General features: G+C 40.8%; 1 protein-coding gene across 2 annotated transcripts in view; it reads right to left on the bottom strand.

Annotated features, from left to right (window-relative positions):
* GALC (galactosylceramidase) overlaps positions 1 to 11,522 on the bottom strand; it is a 31,984-nt gene extending 20,462 nt beyond the window's left edge. Inside the window, exons 1-6 of one of the 2 annotated variants that reach the window (XM_088539724.1) lie at positions 11,454 to 11,522; positions 11,138 to 11,206; positions 9,476 to 9,539; positions 7,425 to 7,538; positions 4,742 to 4,881; positions 2,369 to 2,407 (exon numbers count right to left, since the gene is read on the bottom strand). In XM_088539724.1, the coding sequence (XP_088395850.1) occupies positions 2,369 to 2,407; positions 4,742 to 4,881; positions 7,425 to 7,518 (273 nt within the window). In that variant the 5' untranslated portion in view covers positions 7,519 to 7,538; positions 9,476 to 9,539; positions 11,138 to 11,206; positions 11,454 to 11,522. The remainder of the gene's footprint in view (positions 1 to 2,368; positions 2,408 to 4,741; positions 4,882 to 7,424; positions 7,539 to 9,475; positions 9,540 to 11,137; positions 11,207 to 11,453) is intronic. The other variant, XM_088539723.1, reaches the window with a different exon arrangement.
* Positions 11,523 to 16,672: the final 5,150 nt, after the last annotated feature.

Genomic DNA, 16,672 nt, shown 5'->3' with positions numbered 1-16,672 from the left:
AATAACAGTAGACATTTAAGTAAGTCTTTTTCTAAATGGCTGACTGCAAACAGAACTATCACATTGCTCAGAAAGAAGAGAAACAGATTAAATGAAAAGCCATATCATATACTAGCCATATGTCCAAAAACATACTGGGGAAAAAGTGACACTTTTTAGTAAATACCTCGGTGGTTTTAGGATGATTTTTTTAAACTAAAGTTTTAGCTTTAAAGCTAAAAGCTTATTCCCCAATCAGTACTTGAAAAGCTAACCAGTACAGTGCTGCATTTCCACAAACAAACTGTTCTCCACATTCATTCTGCCCGCACTAGGGAACCAAGGCAAAGAGATGAGAAGGCTTCCAAGCAGCATTATATGGGACTGTGCTGCAAAGTAGAGTACTCCTATTTGCACAGTGTGCACAGGAAGCCAAGAAACAAGTTTAAAAAGCTGATTAGTGATACATTAATCAAGTGATACATTAGTGAAATTAATCTCTTCAATAATTCCTTTTACAAACAGTCCAAGTTTCATAGGCTTTCCAGGTAATATAACATGCAGTCAAAAAAATCACAGTTCAAAAAAGTATTTACTTATCTTCCATATTTCTAACATTCTTATTCTGGGCTTGCTTACAAGTACTTTCATGTCTGCCTGGTTTTGACATATAATATGGGATTTGTACTTGAAGCCCGCTCCCACCAAACGTGCACACACAATTCCTCCTCTGCACCATCACCATAACTTACCTACAATTAGGTTTACCCTTCAGAGACTATTAGTATCCTCAGTGATTTCTCCATTATCCTATAGCTATTTTTTAATGCAATCTAAAAAACCCCGAAACCTGCATAGCCCAAGCTGGGAAAAAAAACAAGAAATTAAAAACACTAGAAAACTTATTTTCTGTTTTGTTTTTTAATAAAGGGATAGCACTATGAACTCTTTTGCTAACCTTAAAAAAAGGTCAGGCACCCACATTATGATAGCATATTTTAAGAAGATTCTAGGCATACACACTGAATCAGTTTAGACAGGAATTTAAGTAAATTTACAAGCAAATCTGAACACATCCAGAGTTTTGTTACTGGGTATGCCCAAAGAATCAGACACTTTGACAGAGGTGCTAAGATTCTCTGTCTCACACTTCTGTAAATCTGTGTTTTATTCAGAATGGATATTGCAAGTCCTTCAAGAGCTTTATCACTGAACTTTTGCTAACCAAATCCAAAAGACACTTATGGTCAAGTAGGCTAAGGAAATGGGAGCCTAAAAAAATAACTTTATGAAAGGAGCTGTGGAATGAAGCACAGATAACAGAATTTGGTCCCAGAAGAGGTAAGTCTTGGAAAATAGGTCACTGTGTTGACAATAGCCTGGTAAATTAGTTTAATATACATGGCCAATAACATATTAACAATAACACACAACCCCCTCACACAACCGGAGAAATGGTATTTTTCTTTGTACCAAGTACACTGTATTCTATGTTTTCGCAAGTAGGCAGAATGTCAGCCTCATGAAATATACTCAACTTTTTGCTCTAATTGGAGGGCCATGTTTAAATGTTATACATAATTTCCTCTACTGTTCTACTAAAATTAATCATTGGACAAAATAAGCAGACAAGTTGCCAAAACCAAGTGACTAACATCACTCAGCATGCACGACTGCAAGAACTGAAACCTCTTTGTAATAGCAACTAGTTGATTAACTATAAGCAGATGGGATCCAATACATGTTGAGTTCTACAAAAAAAATTAGCAATCATTCCACATGCTTCGTTCAGCTAATTTGCTTTAAGGAGAGGTAATGCATTTGCATCTTAATCTCCAAGCAGCAGTAAGGAACTGAACATATTTAAAATTCCATTTCAAAACAACATATCCACATCCCAAACAGAAGTCTGGGGGGAGAGGGAGGAAGAGGGAGGGTTAGCAATATCTTAAAATTAGATATATGAAATATGTGTTATTGAGCACCAGGTGTGATGATCTCTGCAGAGTTACAACACATAACATTTATAGAAAAGGCAACCAAATAATATAACAAGAACATTGAGTTTAATGGCAGTAAAGGTATTATCTAAAGTGTAACTCTAAGTTCTAGATCTTTAACTTATTCCATAATTGTCTCCAAGTTGGTACAAATTGGATTGGGAGGGGAGGAAGAAGAGAAAAAAAGATTAACACACCCCAGAAATCTAAATCCTGTTAGCACTCCATAACTTGTAACTACTCTAAAAAATAAAGAATTCAGTAAGTGAAGTACTTTCAGCAATCAATTAAGGTCCCTACTCCAGGCAAACTCAGATAAGTTAACTGTTTGTATAGGCCAAACTGCAAATAACACATTTACTTCAGAGACATATGGAAAATATACATACCTTGATATACTTGCTATTAAATGACCTTTCATTCCATATCTATAAAGCAAAAGTAAAAAGCTATTTAGCAAAACAGGATGTGTGAGAACATAATGAAAGACTTCACCCACAAGCTGACGCCATCAGTAATGAATCCCACAGCTGGAGCTTGCTAGAGGAGAGGGCCCCAGCTGGTTGCTAGCTCTCCCGGAGAAAAATTTTGCATGAAAGCTCAGAACAGGTGCTTGTTTATCTGACTGCAAAATCCACTGTCTGCCTTTTTGCTGAAAAACCTGTAATGCTGCAAGAGCCCAGGGAGAGCAGCGTTGCACACTGCAGTGCAGTAACAGCTGGTGGTCACTGGGAGACACATCACAGCTCAAGGTGCAGCCCCACAGAATGGGCCCTGCTGCCATACACTCATCCTAGCCCTCCTGGGTATTGAATGATTATCTACAGTTTCAAGAGATTATTCAAAGACACTGTTTTAGGTGGGTTTTTTTTCTCCTAATTCCCCAATTCACACAGGACTATATTCTTATTTGAACATGATGATGGTCTTCATTGCATAGGTAAACCAACACACAAAATAGTTTCCAGATTCTGCTGCTCTGGATTTCCATCTTTTATGGAGTGACTACTGAAATAGATCAAAGTTCAAGAGCTGAAATGTCAAATTTTCTTCTCACCAAATACTCTGGCCAAAAAAATACAGTCTCAGGAGCCTCCTTACTTTATCCTTTGACCACAACCTGAGCACAATGCCTCATATTCACCAGCAAAAGCTGGAAGCATCCTTCTAGAGATGTAGATCCCCAGACCCTTGGACAGTTTCTTACAAGGGGATGTTGATGCCTGTTTGCTGTTGAGCCTAGTGAAAAGCCTGCCTCTCAAATATGCCTAGAGTTCAGTGTTTCCTCATGGCCATCTCTAGGCAATGACTCTCAGTGTGGATCTTGCATCTTCCAAAAACCACACGCAAGTCAGTGGAGATCAGAAAGTTAGAGGGCTGTTTCTTTGTAGGATGAAGGCACCAAAAGGATATTTCTACAGCTTTCCCCAAATGCAAACATGCTTGGCTTATTTCTGAAAAAGAAAGTTATCTATTGAAAAGCTCAGGTGATCATATAACAACTCATGCTATATATTTCATAGCACATCCTGCAAGTCAGAAGAGCCGTAAAGGCTACAGTGTAGAAGCACAACATGGTTTAAAATGTTTTAACGGTTTCTGAGTCTTTGAAGACTTGACTGTTTTCTCTGTGCTTCACATTATACCCACAAAGAAATCAGATAGCATGCACTAACAGAGCACTATCCATGAAAGCAGAACTCGATCTTTCTTAGAAATATAGAATTAAAAAGACCAAATATTGTGCCAAGTAACAACAGGGAACCCAGAACTTACCATACCTTCTACGATAAGAGCCCAGCAACAAGAAAATTTGAATCAGCACCCTCACCCCCACCAAATTAATTGATTTTCAAGAACATCAGTGTTTCACCCAGAGTGCAAGATTTACATAGATGAGGTAAGTCTGCAGCATCAAGGGAAACACAATCCAGAGATAGGTATCACACATACCTTCCCCATTACAGTATGGAGATTTTCTTTAAGGGATAAGAACCATTGCTTCACTCCGAGTTTTACCTTTTCTGCCCTTACACAATTCTCACTTCACCATTCAATAGCCTGAAGTCAATGACTTAGTAAGCACAGAACTGATTTTAGAGGACACTTATCCACCTAGATTTTTCTTAGTTAAGGAAAAAAGTTGATTCGCAGCCTATTAATCAACTTTTTTCCCAGACTGTCTGCATCCTTCCTCTCACATCCAAGTTAGGGCAGTTTTCTCAGACATTACTACCTGCATACTGTGCTGCAACGCCATAAAATAATTACACTGTATTGCAATTCATAAACCTCAAGCTGCTATAAATAACACGGTTAAATGGAATAAGACATATGGGCTTGCCCTTCAGCAAAACAGTGGCCATATTTTATACAAAGAAGTCATGTTAGCTGACCTTCACATTTGTTACTTAAATTGCCTTGTCAGCTGGTAATCCCTGAAACTCAGGCAGAACAAGCACAGCAGAAAGTGACAAGCCAGTGTCTCGAGCAGATTTCAGAATTTTCAAGTTCTTGGGCAACTCTGTTCTAGAACTGGGAAGGCAGGAATCTTGCTATTTTGCACTGTTTCTGCATTAATAGGTAAAGTAATTGTCAAGTAACACAATCTCTGCCTTTCCACCTGCACTGGGAGGCAAAAACACCCTGAAATTACACAGTTGTTCTCCCTCCTTTTCCCTTCCCCCACTCCACCATAATCCTCCAAGCACTTGGAAACAAAAATTAAAAAGAAATTATGCAGGCAATTTTGCATTACTAACCCCAATATAATCGATGTCCAAATCATGATACTGTTTAGCTCCTAATATCCAGGAAACAATATAGTAAACAGTAACATCTGGATAGTCATAGGGCCAGTTCTCACCCTTCCCTATCCATGCAGGAAATGTCCATGGTAATCCTGTTAAAACAGAAGCAGCAAATTAATAAGGTCATTAAGGAGATGTTCTTCACTACTTGCTAAGCTTCACCAAGTAGCTGTAGATTGCTCTGCCTAACAGAAGGGGCACATATGCACTTCAAGTTCATATACTTACAGGAATACAATAAAACATACTTTAACTCAAAATGATTGTGACATTAATTACAATCAAATTTCTTTTTAAAACTAAACTCAGCATTACTAGAGAATAGTTCACTGTGTCCAAGCTCTCTGTTGTGCTGTATTAGCTCTAACAGGCCTAAGAGCTTGCGATTGTAAGATAACAGCTTATTTTAAGAATGAAGGTTTTAACAGTTTATAAGTTACACACAAGGAATCAATGCTGAACACCAAACACTGCACTGTTCTGAATATAACTTTCAAAAGAAGTTTGATCTGATCATAAAGGAAGAAAAGATCTGTACCATGAAGAAGCATTTCTGAGGATCAGCAGTTTACTAGATGTTGCAGAGCAGTAGATTTCCCTTAGCAGATTCTCCAGTGCTTTCAGCTGATACTCTAAGACACCATAGGCTCAAAGGCAAACCCACTCACAGACCAACCCTCCTTCCTTTGATTACTAATAGCTTCCTCCAAGCCAGGATCTTAACAATCTCAAATGGTAAGATTAATGGTATTTATCTGCAGTAACTCAACCAGCAAAACCTGCATGAAGTTATGATTTGCTGCTGCATAAAGCAGAACCTGCTGTCTAGAAGGGGTGGGATTAGATAATCCAGAAATTAAAGCACAACAGCCAGTACCAATGAAACCTTCATCTTTTTCACATACTTGCTATGCTTTTGTTCAGCATATCTCGTTAGGAGACAGAAGCATGGTGGTTCTTTATCTGGGAAGAGCTTTTTTCAAACATTGCTGACACTGAACTGCTAAGGAATGGGTTTAACTGCATACCACATGATTTAAATAATTTGGTGAAGCCAGAATAGCACACACAGTTACACAGAAAGCGAGTTTTGTTCGGGGATAAGGCAATATAGTTATCCTTGCAAAAGCAGGAAATTTGCATATGTAGATGAATCACATGATCAAAAGTTTCACAAAGACAACCAATGACAACCTTTCATTTCCTGAAAATAAACTCTTAAGAGTCTAAAGCAATCAAGATATTTCACTACTTACAGGTGTGCATACATTAAAAGCTTTCATGGGGACAAATTCTTTTGTGCAGCTTAGTCATTCATACTGGCATTTCATAGTAAAACACTTAACAAATAATCAAGTTAACTATATGAAAATCAGAAGAAAGTTGCAAGGCACATTTATTTCTTCTCTGGTTGCTAAACTACATAAGGAAAAATCAGCATTAGAGCATCTTAAGATGAAGACCAAATAACTTAGATGGGCACAATCAAATTACGCAGTGCATCTTCTCTTAATTATATAAAACATCAACATTTACATGGCTGAGCATCTTGAATTAGGGCTTGCTATCACCAAAGCACTTACTTAAGGTTACAGTAAATTCTGCAACCACTATTAACACATACAAAAGGGAAGCACGAAGGCATTAGCAATAGCATGGAACACTTGTATTTAAATTTGAAGGTGAATTTTATTGCCTTAAAAGCTAAGACAAATGCAAGTATCCCAGCACATCTGATCCATCAGCTAACTTTAGAATTTATGAGAAGAGTTTACTAGAATTTGACTGACAACTTCAGCACATTGAAAAGCCCAGCCTTTAGCTTGGGACAAATAGTTCAAAGTTATAGATGGACAAACAAAAAAAAAAATGTTTAAATCAGCAATGGGAGCAAGTGCTGACATTTGTGCCTGAGATTCATTAGAACTGAGATCTATCATGACCTGTGAGAAAGATCTCACTTCCTTTTTCAGAAGGAAAGTACATGCCATCTGGCATCTCACTGTAAACCAGCTGAGTTATATTCAGGCTCATTACTGAACACTTTTTGTAGTAAGAGGAAAAAACTGCTCCCCTTCTTTCATGTTCCGTACTTTATTTTACATGACATGCACAACTCGGGCAGAGAGGAAGGTCCTCTCAGAACTCAGGTAAGAACAAAATACAAACAAATCCAACAAGATGTGGGATGGGAGGAGCAAGGTCATAGATTTGTAATAAAAACATATAAACGTATTTATACAGTTATGTTTATGCTACATCTTTTCTGTAAGTTTATTTTACTGTCTCTCCCCCACCTTCCAAAACTATTTTAGACATTATTTATTATTATTCAGAAATGCAGCTTTTGTGACATATCATTTTATGCTGATTGCTTTATTTGTGTGATAAAGCCTAAGCATTAATGTCACTTAGTAGAAGCATGTAATTAGAGTGCCACAGGATGTTATGCTAAACAGACTATCTTTAAACAAAACAAAAGCAAGCTGACCAAATACTTTAAGTTCTACTTGTTCTGCTGCAACATAAGGGTATCTGTCCATTAAAACTAATAAGCTAACTGAATCAGGTATGCAACTGACTAATTTTAAAAAAATTAAAAAAACACCACAGAAGTCTATTTGAAGCAATTTACCAATCAGTTTAATTTCAGGGTTCCTCTTTTTAGCCTCTTTCATCAGCCACCATTCATAGCCCCGGAAGTAGTTCTCATCATTTTCATAATGCATGTGGGAGGGCTCAGTACCATCTAGGAAGGAAAGAGGCAGTTCACAATTAGCTTCTGTGTCATTAGCTTCTATATATTGTCGTGTTTCCTGCATTGCTCGCTGCTAGAGCATGCAAGCACATAACTCCAATATGATTCACACATTCCTTGTAACTCAAACCAAAAAGAATACTGGGAGGCAACAGGCAAGAAACATTACCCTTCATTTTTAGATGAAGTACAACACAACTGTAAGAATTGTGTTTTTCGGTTTATGTTTTTTTTTTTTTTTTTTTTTTTTTTTAAGGAATTTACCTTTGCCATATAATCTATGTTCATTATTATCTTCATCCAAAAAAACATTATGAAAGCTACAACCACTATGAAAGCTACAGTATTAGGATCAGGAGTTAAAAAAATACACATAGCAAATAAAAGCATCAATTGTATCTAAAATAAACAGATGAAATCTGTCTACAGTTTGTTCTCTCTGTGAAAGACAAGCCCAGAAGAAAAAAGAGAACTGAAGTTTTGCTGTGACAAGAAACTGAATTTTTATAGCTAACAATCTCATTTATCATTTCTGTGGTTTTCTGTGACTGCAGGAAGAGCCTTTGGATTTAAGGGCTATGCAATGAATTTATTAGAGAAGAGGTAAACAAACTAGAAAAGTGCAGTGGTTTTTCATGGGAAGTTAGTCCCTATACATAAAAGTCACTTAATACCTGTGCACACAACTGCAACAATTATTCATGCTAAACCAGGTGCCTAAAGGTTGCAAATAACCAGAGTATGAATTTTATGAAGACTGCTGAAAGGACACTGTTGTGAAATTACAACAATGTAATTTCATCACATAAAATAGGACTCTTGCTTTATTTTTGTTTTAACTACGCTTGATTATTTGCAATCTCTATTTGTCAGACATTAAACAACCAGTAAGTTCCAAATCCAGACTCCTGATCACAATGCTGAAGTCAAAACAAGATCTGAAGTTGAGCATGACAAGGCAGATGCTTCCTAACATCTGTTCTCCTTCTAAAAGCTAGAAAGTCATGACACATACTTAACATCCCCCTCAGCTAGCAGAAAAAGTTTGACAAGGATGGTGCATGCGTAAATAAAATTTCATTTTCCTCTGACCAGAATTTTTTGACTGAGTACTAAGTTCTTAAACAATGTTATACTTTTTTAGTTTTAGAAAATGTTCATAGTAATTGAAAAATACATAACTAGACAGATCCAGTTTAAAAAAAAAAGTCCTAAAAAATGCTATATTTTCTATTTACTAACCAAGTCTGCTTTATGTTGATTCTCTAGAAAGGAGATTCTAGAGGAGGAGAAAGGGAGGGATTATGAACAGTACTCTAGATATTGCTTCTCAGCTTTCCATCACAAAGAGACAAGTTGTTACTAACCATGCATCACTGTTTACTCTGCATGAAAATATAGAAGGTTAGGCAAATTAAATGAGTATATTTGCATTCTAAACTGGAGCCAAGAAAAACAGTGTATATCATCAGTCAGCACCACAAAGGAGTGGCTCATTAATTAGAAGAAATGCAATTGCTTCTAATCATCTAGTTTTAGATATTTACATTTTTGAGTGACAAACTACCTCGCCCTAAACAGATTTTGCACAGCTTATATTGCTTGGGAAATTTTCAGCAATTATCAATGCTATTTGAGCTTCCCTGATGTAGGGAGTGAGGAAAAAAGAGGAGTAAAAATATCTCATTTTGCTCCAGGACACAACCTTTAACCATAGTTACGGAGCAAAAAGTCTCCAGAGTATGAATTTCTGTTCTACGCACTAACACATTATTTCTGGCATTTCTGTGCAATTCCAAGCATACTATAGGGCATATCACTATACTTCTGCTAAAGTGAAGTGTACAGGACCAGGAGATTAAACTAAAGGCATTGTTTACTACATCAGTGGAATGAGATGTTAAACTCTGCTCCCACAGAATCCATACCTGTCGATTGTCCATCACCTCCAATCTCTACTTTCAGGATATGTAAAGCAGCACCAAAATTTGGCTAGAGAAGAAAGAAGAGAGAAACAGATTCCTATATTGACAACTATAAAGAAGTGTACAATACTGAAATTGACATAAATTCACCAGCGTTTGTTTTTAACATACAGGTACAAGTACAATATGTGAAATTTCTCTCCCAAAGGAAACAAAAGTTAACTGACAGATTACAAGACACAAAGAACGAAGCAAAGCTTCCTCCTGTGTATCTCATAATACTTCAAGAGGTTTTGGTAAAGGAACGTGTCTAAAAACTCTCAAGACCTCTCTGCTACATCTTATTGGACCAAGTGCCTATTGATTCCTTCAGAAAACCTAGATTTGTAACACACTTCTGTCTCCTAAAATACATTTATTGCTCCCCTCTCATATGCAACATCTTTACAATCCATTTTTTAAACCACACAGTAAATGACTTCCCTCCAGTCCTGTGGATTATGGCTATTTAAAAGTGACATGACATCCTCTTTCAACAGAGCAATTTATAGCATCAAAACCAAGACAAGCCATTACTGTTCACTGCAATAATCTTATTTTATATTAACTTGGGTAACTCCACAAGTTACACTTTGCAACTAAAGCAGCTTACAAACCAATATGTCCCCTAAAGTACTGCACTTATACTAGAGACCAGGTTGGAACTACTGAAATCCTATTGAAACAGGGAGTCTAGGCAACAGTTTTCACATTACACAAGTCTTTGCAGTCCAACAAGTCAACATTGTTTATGGTCCTAAAGACCCACTTCACACAACTGTTATGACCTGAAAAAAGAAACACAAAAAAGAAATTTTAGACAAAAAAGAATTTAATGCTAACTGATTAACCCCAGACAGATAATCAAGATATGCTGAAAGTAGGAATAAGAGGAATCTTTGTACTAATTTGAAAAAGTATGCTTGATTATCTAAACCAACAGCAAAACACTTCAGGTTCTGATCAAAACTACTTCAGCACAATTAAGTTCCATCATAATACCTATTAGATATTTGATGTAGGCAACCGACATTCTTAAAGCAGGTAACTCCTCTCTGTCTTCAGAAAGGGAATCATACCAGGCCACTAGCTACTCTTGCTGTTTGTATACAGCACTTCCTACACCAGGGAAAACTCTGCAAAGAGGTAGAAAAACTTGTTCTTCTGGAGAAAGAATAAAAAAGGCTAAAATATTTACATTGCAAATGCATGCATGTTAAACACAACAGTATAAGAAACTAATACTGAAAAAAGTATTTAACATATATCAGACTTGTGTTTCACAGCTGTTTACAAGATTAGTAGCTAAGTGACCTTTACCAGCCCAAGGGGTGAACTACTGACCAGACTAAAGCTGATAGATCCACAGCTCATGATCATGATCACCGGTCCTACGTGACCACACCACCCTGCAGCTGAAAAGCTGCTCTATAACCTGCAGGCAATGGCACAGTGTATTTCTTTCACCTGCTTTTCCACAATGTCCAAATGTCAAGTCAAAAATCACTATCAAAGCAACGGTTTCCAAAGCAGTTTGTCTCATTCATTCTCAAGTGCCTTGTCCCACCATCAGAGTAAGAAACTCTGCACAGACCAAGACTACTAGAGCAGCAAAACAAACATTACCTTGAACAGATAATCTAAAATCTGGGTGCGATAAGGTTCTTGGTAGTTCACCAGCAGCCTAGAAGTGGCCTAAAATGAAAAGAAGAAAACATGAAAACCCAAACGCTTATAAGCAAGCGCAGGTCGTCACTCCAGGCGTTCGCACGTACCTATACGCACAGCAACAAGGGCAGCACCCAGAGCTCTGCTCGCACTCGAGGGCCCCGTCCCGGCTCCCGCCCGGACTCCCTCGCGGGGTCCCAGGCCCCGCCGATGCCACCACGGTCGCACCTGGCCGCCCTGCCCCGTTTTCCCCCGACCCGCAGGCGCCGCTCACCCCGCCGCCGCTCACGGCGCCGATGCCGTCGAAGCGCCTGCCCAGCCCGCCGGCATCGTCCAGCGCGTAGGCGGCCGAGGGGCGCGGGACGGCGGCCGCGGCGCTGCCGCGGGACCCCGGGCCCCAGCGGCAGCCGAGCAGGAGGAGGCAGCCCCAGAGCGGAGCCGAGGCCGCGCGCGCCATCGCCGCCGTTCCGCTCTGCTCCCCGCCCGGCGGCGCCGCCGCTGCTGCCGCCACCCCCTGCCCCGGGACCGCCCCACCTGGCCGTCACCTGGCAGGGACGGCGCGCTGGGCGCTGCGCCGCCGTTTATTACGGGGAACGAGCCCGCCCCGCCCGCAGGCTGAAGCCGGAGGCTGCCATTTTGAGAAAGGGCAAGGGAAGCGGCTCGGGTGCGGGAAGCGCGCCGCCATGCTGGAATGGGGCAGGAAAGAGAAAGCGAAGCCACCTAGGGTCCATCTTAGGTTTGGGTTTGGTGCCTCGGGGCGTGTCGGGCGTTTTTCGCGTGTTGGGAAGTGTCGGTGAGCAGCGGGTCTTCGTTTGTTACTGAACGAGCGGCCTTGTTGTAAAACCCTGATGGTTTCCCCTCTTGGGGGCCTCTGGAAGACACGTGTGTCTTTCCGGGAGCTGTTTCCCATGAAACCTCTCCCTTCCAAACTGCCACCAGCTCAGTTCCCCCACACCTGCCCCTTCCAACCGCTGTTGTCCCCAGTCAGTCCTCAGCCCCTGCTCAGGCTGTCTCCAGATCATTCGCAGCAGAGGCAACACAGGCACTTTCTGTGAGGAAACTCCCACAGGCTGCAGGAAAGACCTTTGGTCTTGCTTGGGGAGCAGGCAGTGCCGCAGGGAGCGCCCGTGTAGGAGGCACGTCCCACAGAGGAGAGCCCCAGGGCTTCCCCTGGAAATACCAGTTAGCACCAGGGTCAACGGCAGCATCATCAGGACCTGGGGAGGCCTCCTGGAAGTAGATTTGGACTTGCACTGCTAACGAGGCAGAAACATCTATTTGGCAGCACGTAGTGCCAGCAACTGCCATGCTACTGGCTAGAGAGGCATTGACAGGTTTCCATGGCTTTCACCCAGCTCACTGCTCAAGAACACTGCCCAGAAGAACTCAGGAGATGAGTGATCACCCTACAAAAATCCCTAGGGCAGGGTTTTCTGACCACTGGCATCACCACTCTGCAGAAACGGCAGCTGAAGTGCTGAGGGAGAACTGAGACACAAGGAGGAGCTGTCACTGACATCATGCAGTCTGCTTTTCCGAGTGACAGAAAAGCCTTCATTTCACACATTTCTTTCCGTGAAGGATGTTGTTAAACCAGCCACTGCCTCACTTGACCATGTTGATGAGAAATCTAAGCGTCTGGGTGATGACATTTACTGACTGGCGCTTCCTGTTTCTTTTTTTAGCAATACCAAACACTCGTAAAGCAATTTGCATTTTACAATATCAGGCGATATCAGGCAATATCTACTAAACTTGCTCACACCCAAACAAGCTGCACGATGTCATTAGTACATGCAGTGGGACGGAGTGACTTCATCCAGACCAGCTCATGGCTCCTAATCCATGTTTATTCCAGCAGATTGTACAGCTTTGCACACCTGGAATTTATGCACAGGAAATACTGTTGTGATGACAGATAAACTGGTTACTTTTGGCAATTTCTTAAATGAGTAGGTCAACATAATCCCAGTAGAAGACTTCGTCTGTGGAATTCATTCTCTTATTCACTCCAAGCAGCTTAAAGGAGTCAGCTTTCCACAGTCATATTGCCATCCTATGATGTGCTGAAGAGCCCCCACCCTTCTCAGTTGGTGCTGAATAACACTCTTAGAGTCTCTTTCTGTAGAAGGAATAGCTTGTGATGGGAGTACAAGAACTTTATTCTGGTTTGGGAAACTCAACCTTGCTTTTTATCTGCAAACTGTGTTTGTTTCTATAATATATGATCTGGAGCCTATGTGAACCCAAATATAACCACTAAAATTACTAAGGACTTCAACAAAATGTTCATCACTTCTTTTGTAGATAAGATAGTTTCCCATGTTAATGCTTTTCTATCTATCTCAGATGTTCTTTCTCATACCACTGAAACCCCATATTAAACAAAAACGCTTGTACTGAGAGGAATGATTTGAGATACTGGGCATATCTAGATCTCAGAACAACAGTGAAAAAGAAGTATTGCTCTTATCATAAATAAAATTGTTCCATAGTGATGCAGTCAATAGGTTTTTGTTGTTGTTGTTTTTACATATAGCTTTACTTCCAGGGATATATAAAATAGAGTTTTCTCCCTCTAACATCTTTTGATCCCTCAGACCCACCATCAACTCTTACAGAGTAGAGCTATGAAAATGCGTCCACTAAATTTCTCTATTTTCAATAAGGATAAAAATTACTTCTGCCTCACTTCGGTGTAGGAACCATGAACAGAAGAGCAAAACTAGTCCAGCAGACATAGTTCCTAATAGGACCGTGTCAGGAAAAGGCAGATGGGAAATGATAAAAAGAGTCTCTTGTCTAATGACTAGAGAACGTTCAGATTTGACTGAAATTTATTTTAGAAATGGATCTAAGCTATCTCCCATCCAAGTTGCTATAAATCTCTCTTTCACCAGGCTGGTGGGGGTCATGACACATGCTTAGAAAAGATCTCAAGTGTAGAATGATTTGATTATTTTACATCATATTTAGGTCAGATCAGTTATCCTCAAGGTACTTTGCTCCCTGAGCTAGAAGACATGTATGGTGTACGTGAGGTCCCCATAATTCAGGAGGAAACAGTCAATGACCTGCTACTCAGCTTGGGTACTCACAAGTCAACGGACTCAGATGGGATCCAGCTGATGGCTCTGAGAGAGCTGATGGAAGTGCTCATCAAGCTGCTCTCCATCATCTATCAACAGGCCTGTTCAAAAAGGGAGGTCCCAGGTGACTGGAGACTTGCCAGTAGGGTGCCCAACTACAAGAAGTGTCATATGGAGGATCCATGGAACTACAGGCCTGTCAGCCTGTGCTTTATGGAGCAGATCGTTTTGAGGGTGATTACTCAGCATGGGGGACAACCAGATGATCAGGCCTAGCCGTCATAGGTTCATGAAAGGCAGGTCCTGCTTGACCCACCTGATCTCTTTCTATGACCAGGTGACCTACTTAGTTGGATGAGGAAAAGGCTGTAGACCTGATCTACTTAGACTTCAATAAGGCCTTTCACACAGTCTCCCACTGCGTTCTCCTGGCGAAGCTGGCAGCTCATGGCTTAGACAGATGGACTTTTCGCTAGGTGAAGAACTGGCTGGATGGCTGGGCCCAAAGAGTGGTGGTGGTGAATGGAGTTAAATCCAGCTGGCGACCGACCACGAGCGGTGTTTCCCCAGGGGTCAGTGTTGGGACCGGTCTGTTTAATATCTTTATCAACAAGCTGAATGAGGGAATTGAGGGCACTCCCAGCAAATGTGCAGATGACACTAAGCTGGGAGGAAGAGTTAATCTGCATGAGGGTAGGAAGGCTCTGCAGAGGGATCTGGACAGGCTGGATTGGTGGGTTGAAACCAACTGTATGAGGTTCAACAAGGCCAAGTTGTGACCTGCACTTTGGTCACATCGACGCCATGCAGCGTTACAGGCTTGGGGCAGAATGGCTGGACAGCTGCGTGGCAGAAAAGGATCTGGGGGTGCTGGTCAACAGCCAGCTAAACATGAGCCAGCAGTGTGCCCAGGTGGCCAAAAAAGCCAAGGGCCTCCTGGCCTGTATTAGAAACAGGGTAGCCAGCAGGACCAGAGAAGTGATCGTCCCCCTGTACTTGGGGTTGGTGAGGCTGCACTTCGAATGCTGTGTTCAGTGTCCAAAGAAGGGCAACAAAGCTGGGGAAGGGGCTGCAGCAAAGACCTCATGAGGAACGTTGGAGGGAGTTGGGGTTATTTAGTCTGGAGAAGAGAAGGCTCAAGGGAGACCTTATTTCTCTCTACAGCTACCTGAAAGGAGGTTGCAGTGAGGCAGGGGTTGATCTCTCCAGAATAACTACCTATAGGACAAGAGGAAATGGCCTCAAGTTGTGCCAGGGAAGATTCAGGTTAGACATTAGGAAGAATTTCTACATGGAAAGAGAGGCGAAGCCTTGGAACAGGCTGCTCAGGAGAGTGGTGGAGTCACTGTCCCTGTCAGTGCTTAAAAAACGTGTAGATGAGGAACTTAGGGACATGGTTTAGCAGGGATGCTGGTGATGGGTTTACAGTTGGACTCGATGATCTTAAAGGTCTTTTCCAACCATAATCATTCTGCGATTTCATATTGACCCAAGCGTATCATGAGAAAATCTGTGGCTGAAAGGGTCATGCTCTGGCTGGAAAGAAAAGGAAGCAAATAGGTGCATCTGGTGGTTAAAGTATGTCCTGATACTGTTTTCAGAGCAATCTGTTTATTCAATTTCAGAGCTTTTAAACTTGGCCATCAGTTTCAGTTCTCCTTAGTATGCCAGTTCTTGTGTTGCCCAATATATACATATTTGAAGTGTCATTGTGCCTAGTTTCTTAGCAGAAGTGAATCATTCCAACACACACAGTATTTATGAGAAAATCAGACCACATACTAAATTATTCTGATCACCAAGGGAAAAGAGGATCTATGCTGATTTAAGAATTATTCACTGGTCTCATTGAATAGGATTATCTGTTAAAAGAATTACTCCCGTGAAAGCACCATCTAGCCCCAGATTCAGTTTATATAAGAATATATAAGCATGAAAACTGCTGAAGTGCATAAAATTCTGTTATCCTTAATTAAGGATCCTTAATTGACTAAAGCTCTTCACAAGCTTGCTCCTACCAGTAGGAAGAAAGGACACTAATGCAGATTCTGAAAATAAGTAATTCTATTCAGATAACTCCTGAAGTCATTATCATATGTTTTTAATGGATTCTTATTTGATTTGGGGGTGAATTTGTTGCAAGAGGCAAGTGGTAAAATCCCTTTGCCAAAAGCATCTCTGTGTTCTGGACAGATTTAAGTAAAGCAGTGCTTGCTTTCTGTGGAGCTGTTTTCTTCTGTAGGCTGCATTAAGCCTTAGGTAAGAGGTTTGCAGTATGTTGTGTTTGTGTAGCTAGATATCATTTTCTAAATAGCTTTGGCAGACTTAACCAAAAAAAAAAAAGTCCTAGTCATTTGGTGCTGTCGTTCACTCATTTATGTTGCCCTCTTTCTCCCAAGATTAA

This window comes from Tinamus guttatus, unplaced genomic scaffold (genome assembly GCF_059628265.1).
Source record: "Tinamus guttatus ecotype Peru unplaced genomic scaffold, ASM5962826v1 Tinamus_guttatus_pri_ptg000048l, whole genome shotgun sequence".
In the NCBI taxonomy this organism is placed as follows: domain Eukaryota; kingdom Metazoa; phylum Chordata; class Aves; order Tinamiformes; family Tinamidae; genus Tinamus; species Tinamus guttatus.
This window is presented reverse-complemented; position numbering and strand designations above follow the sequence as displayed.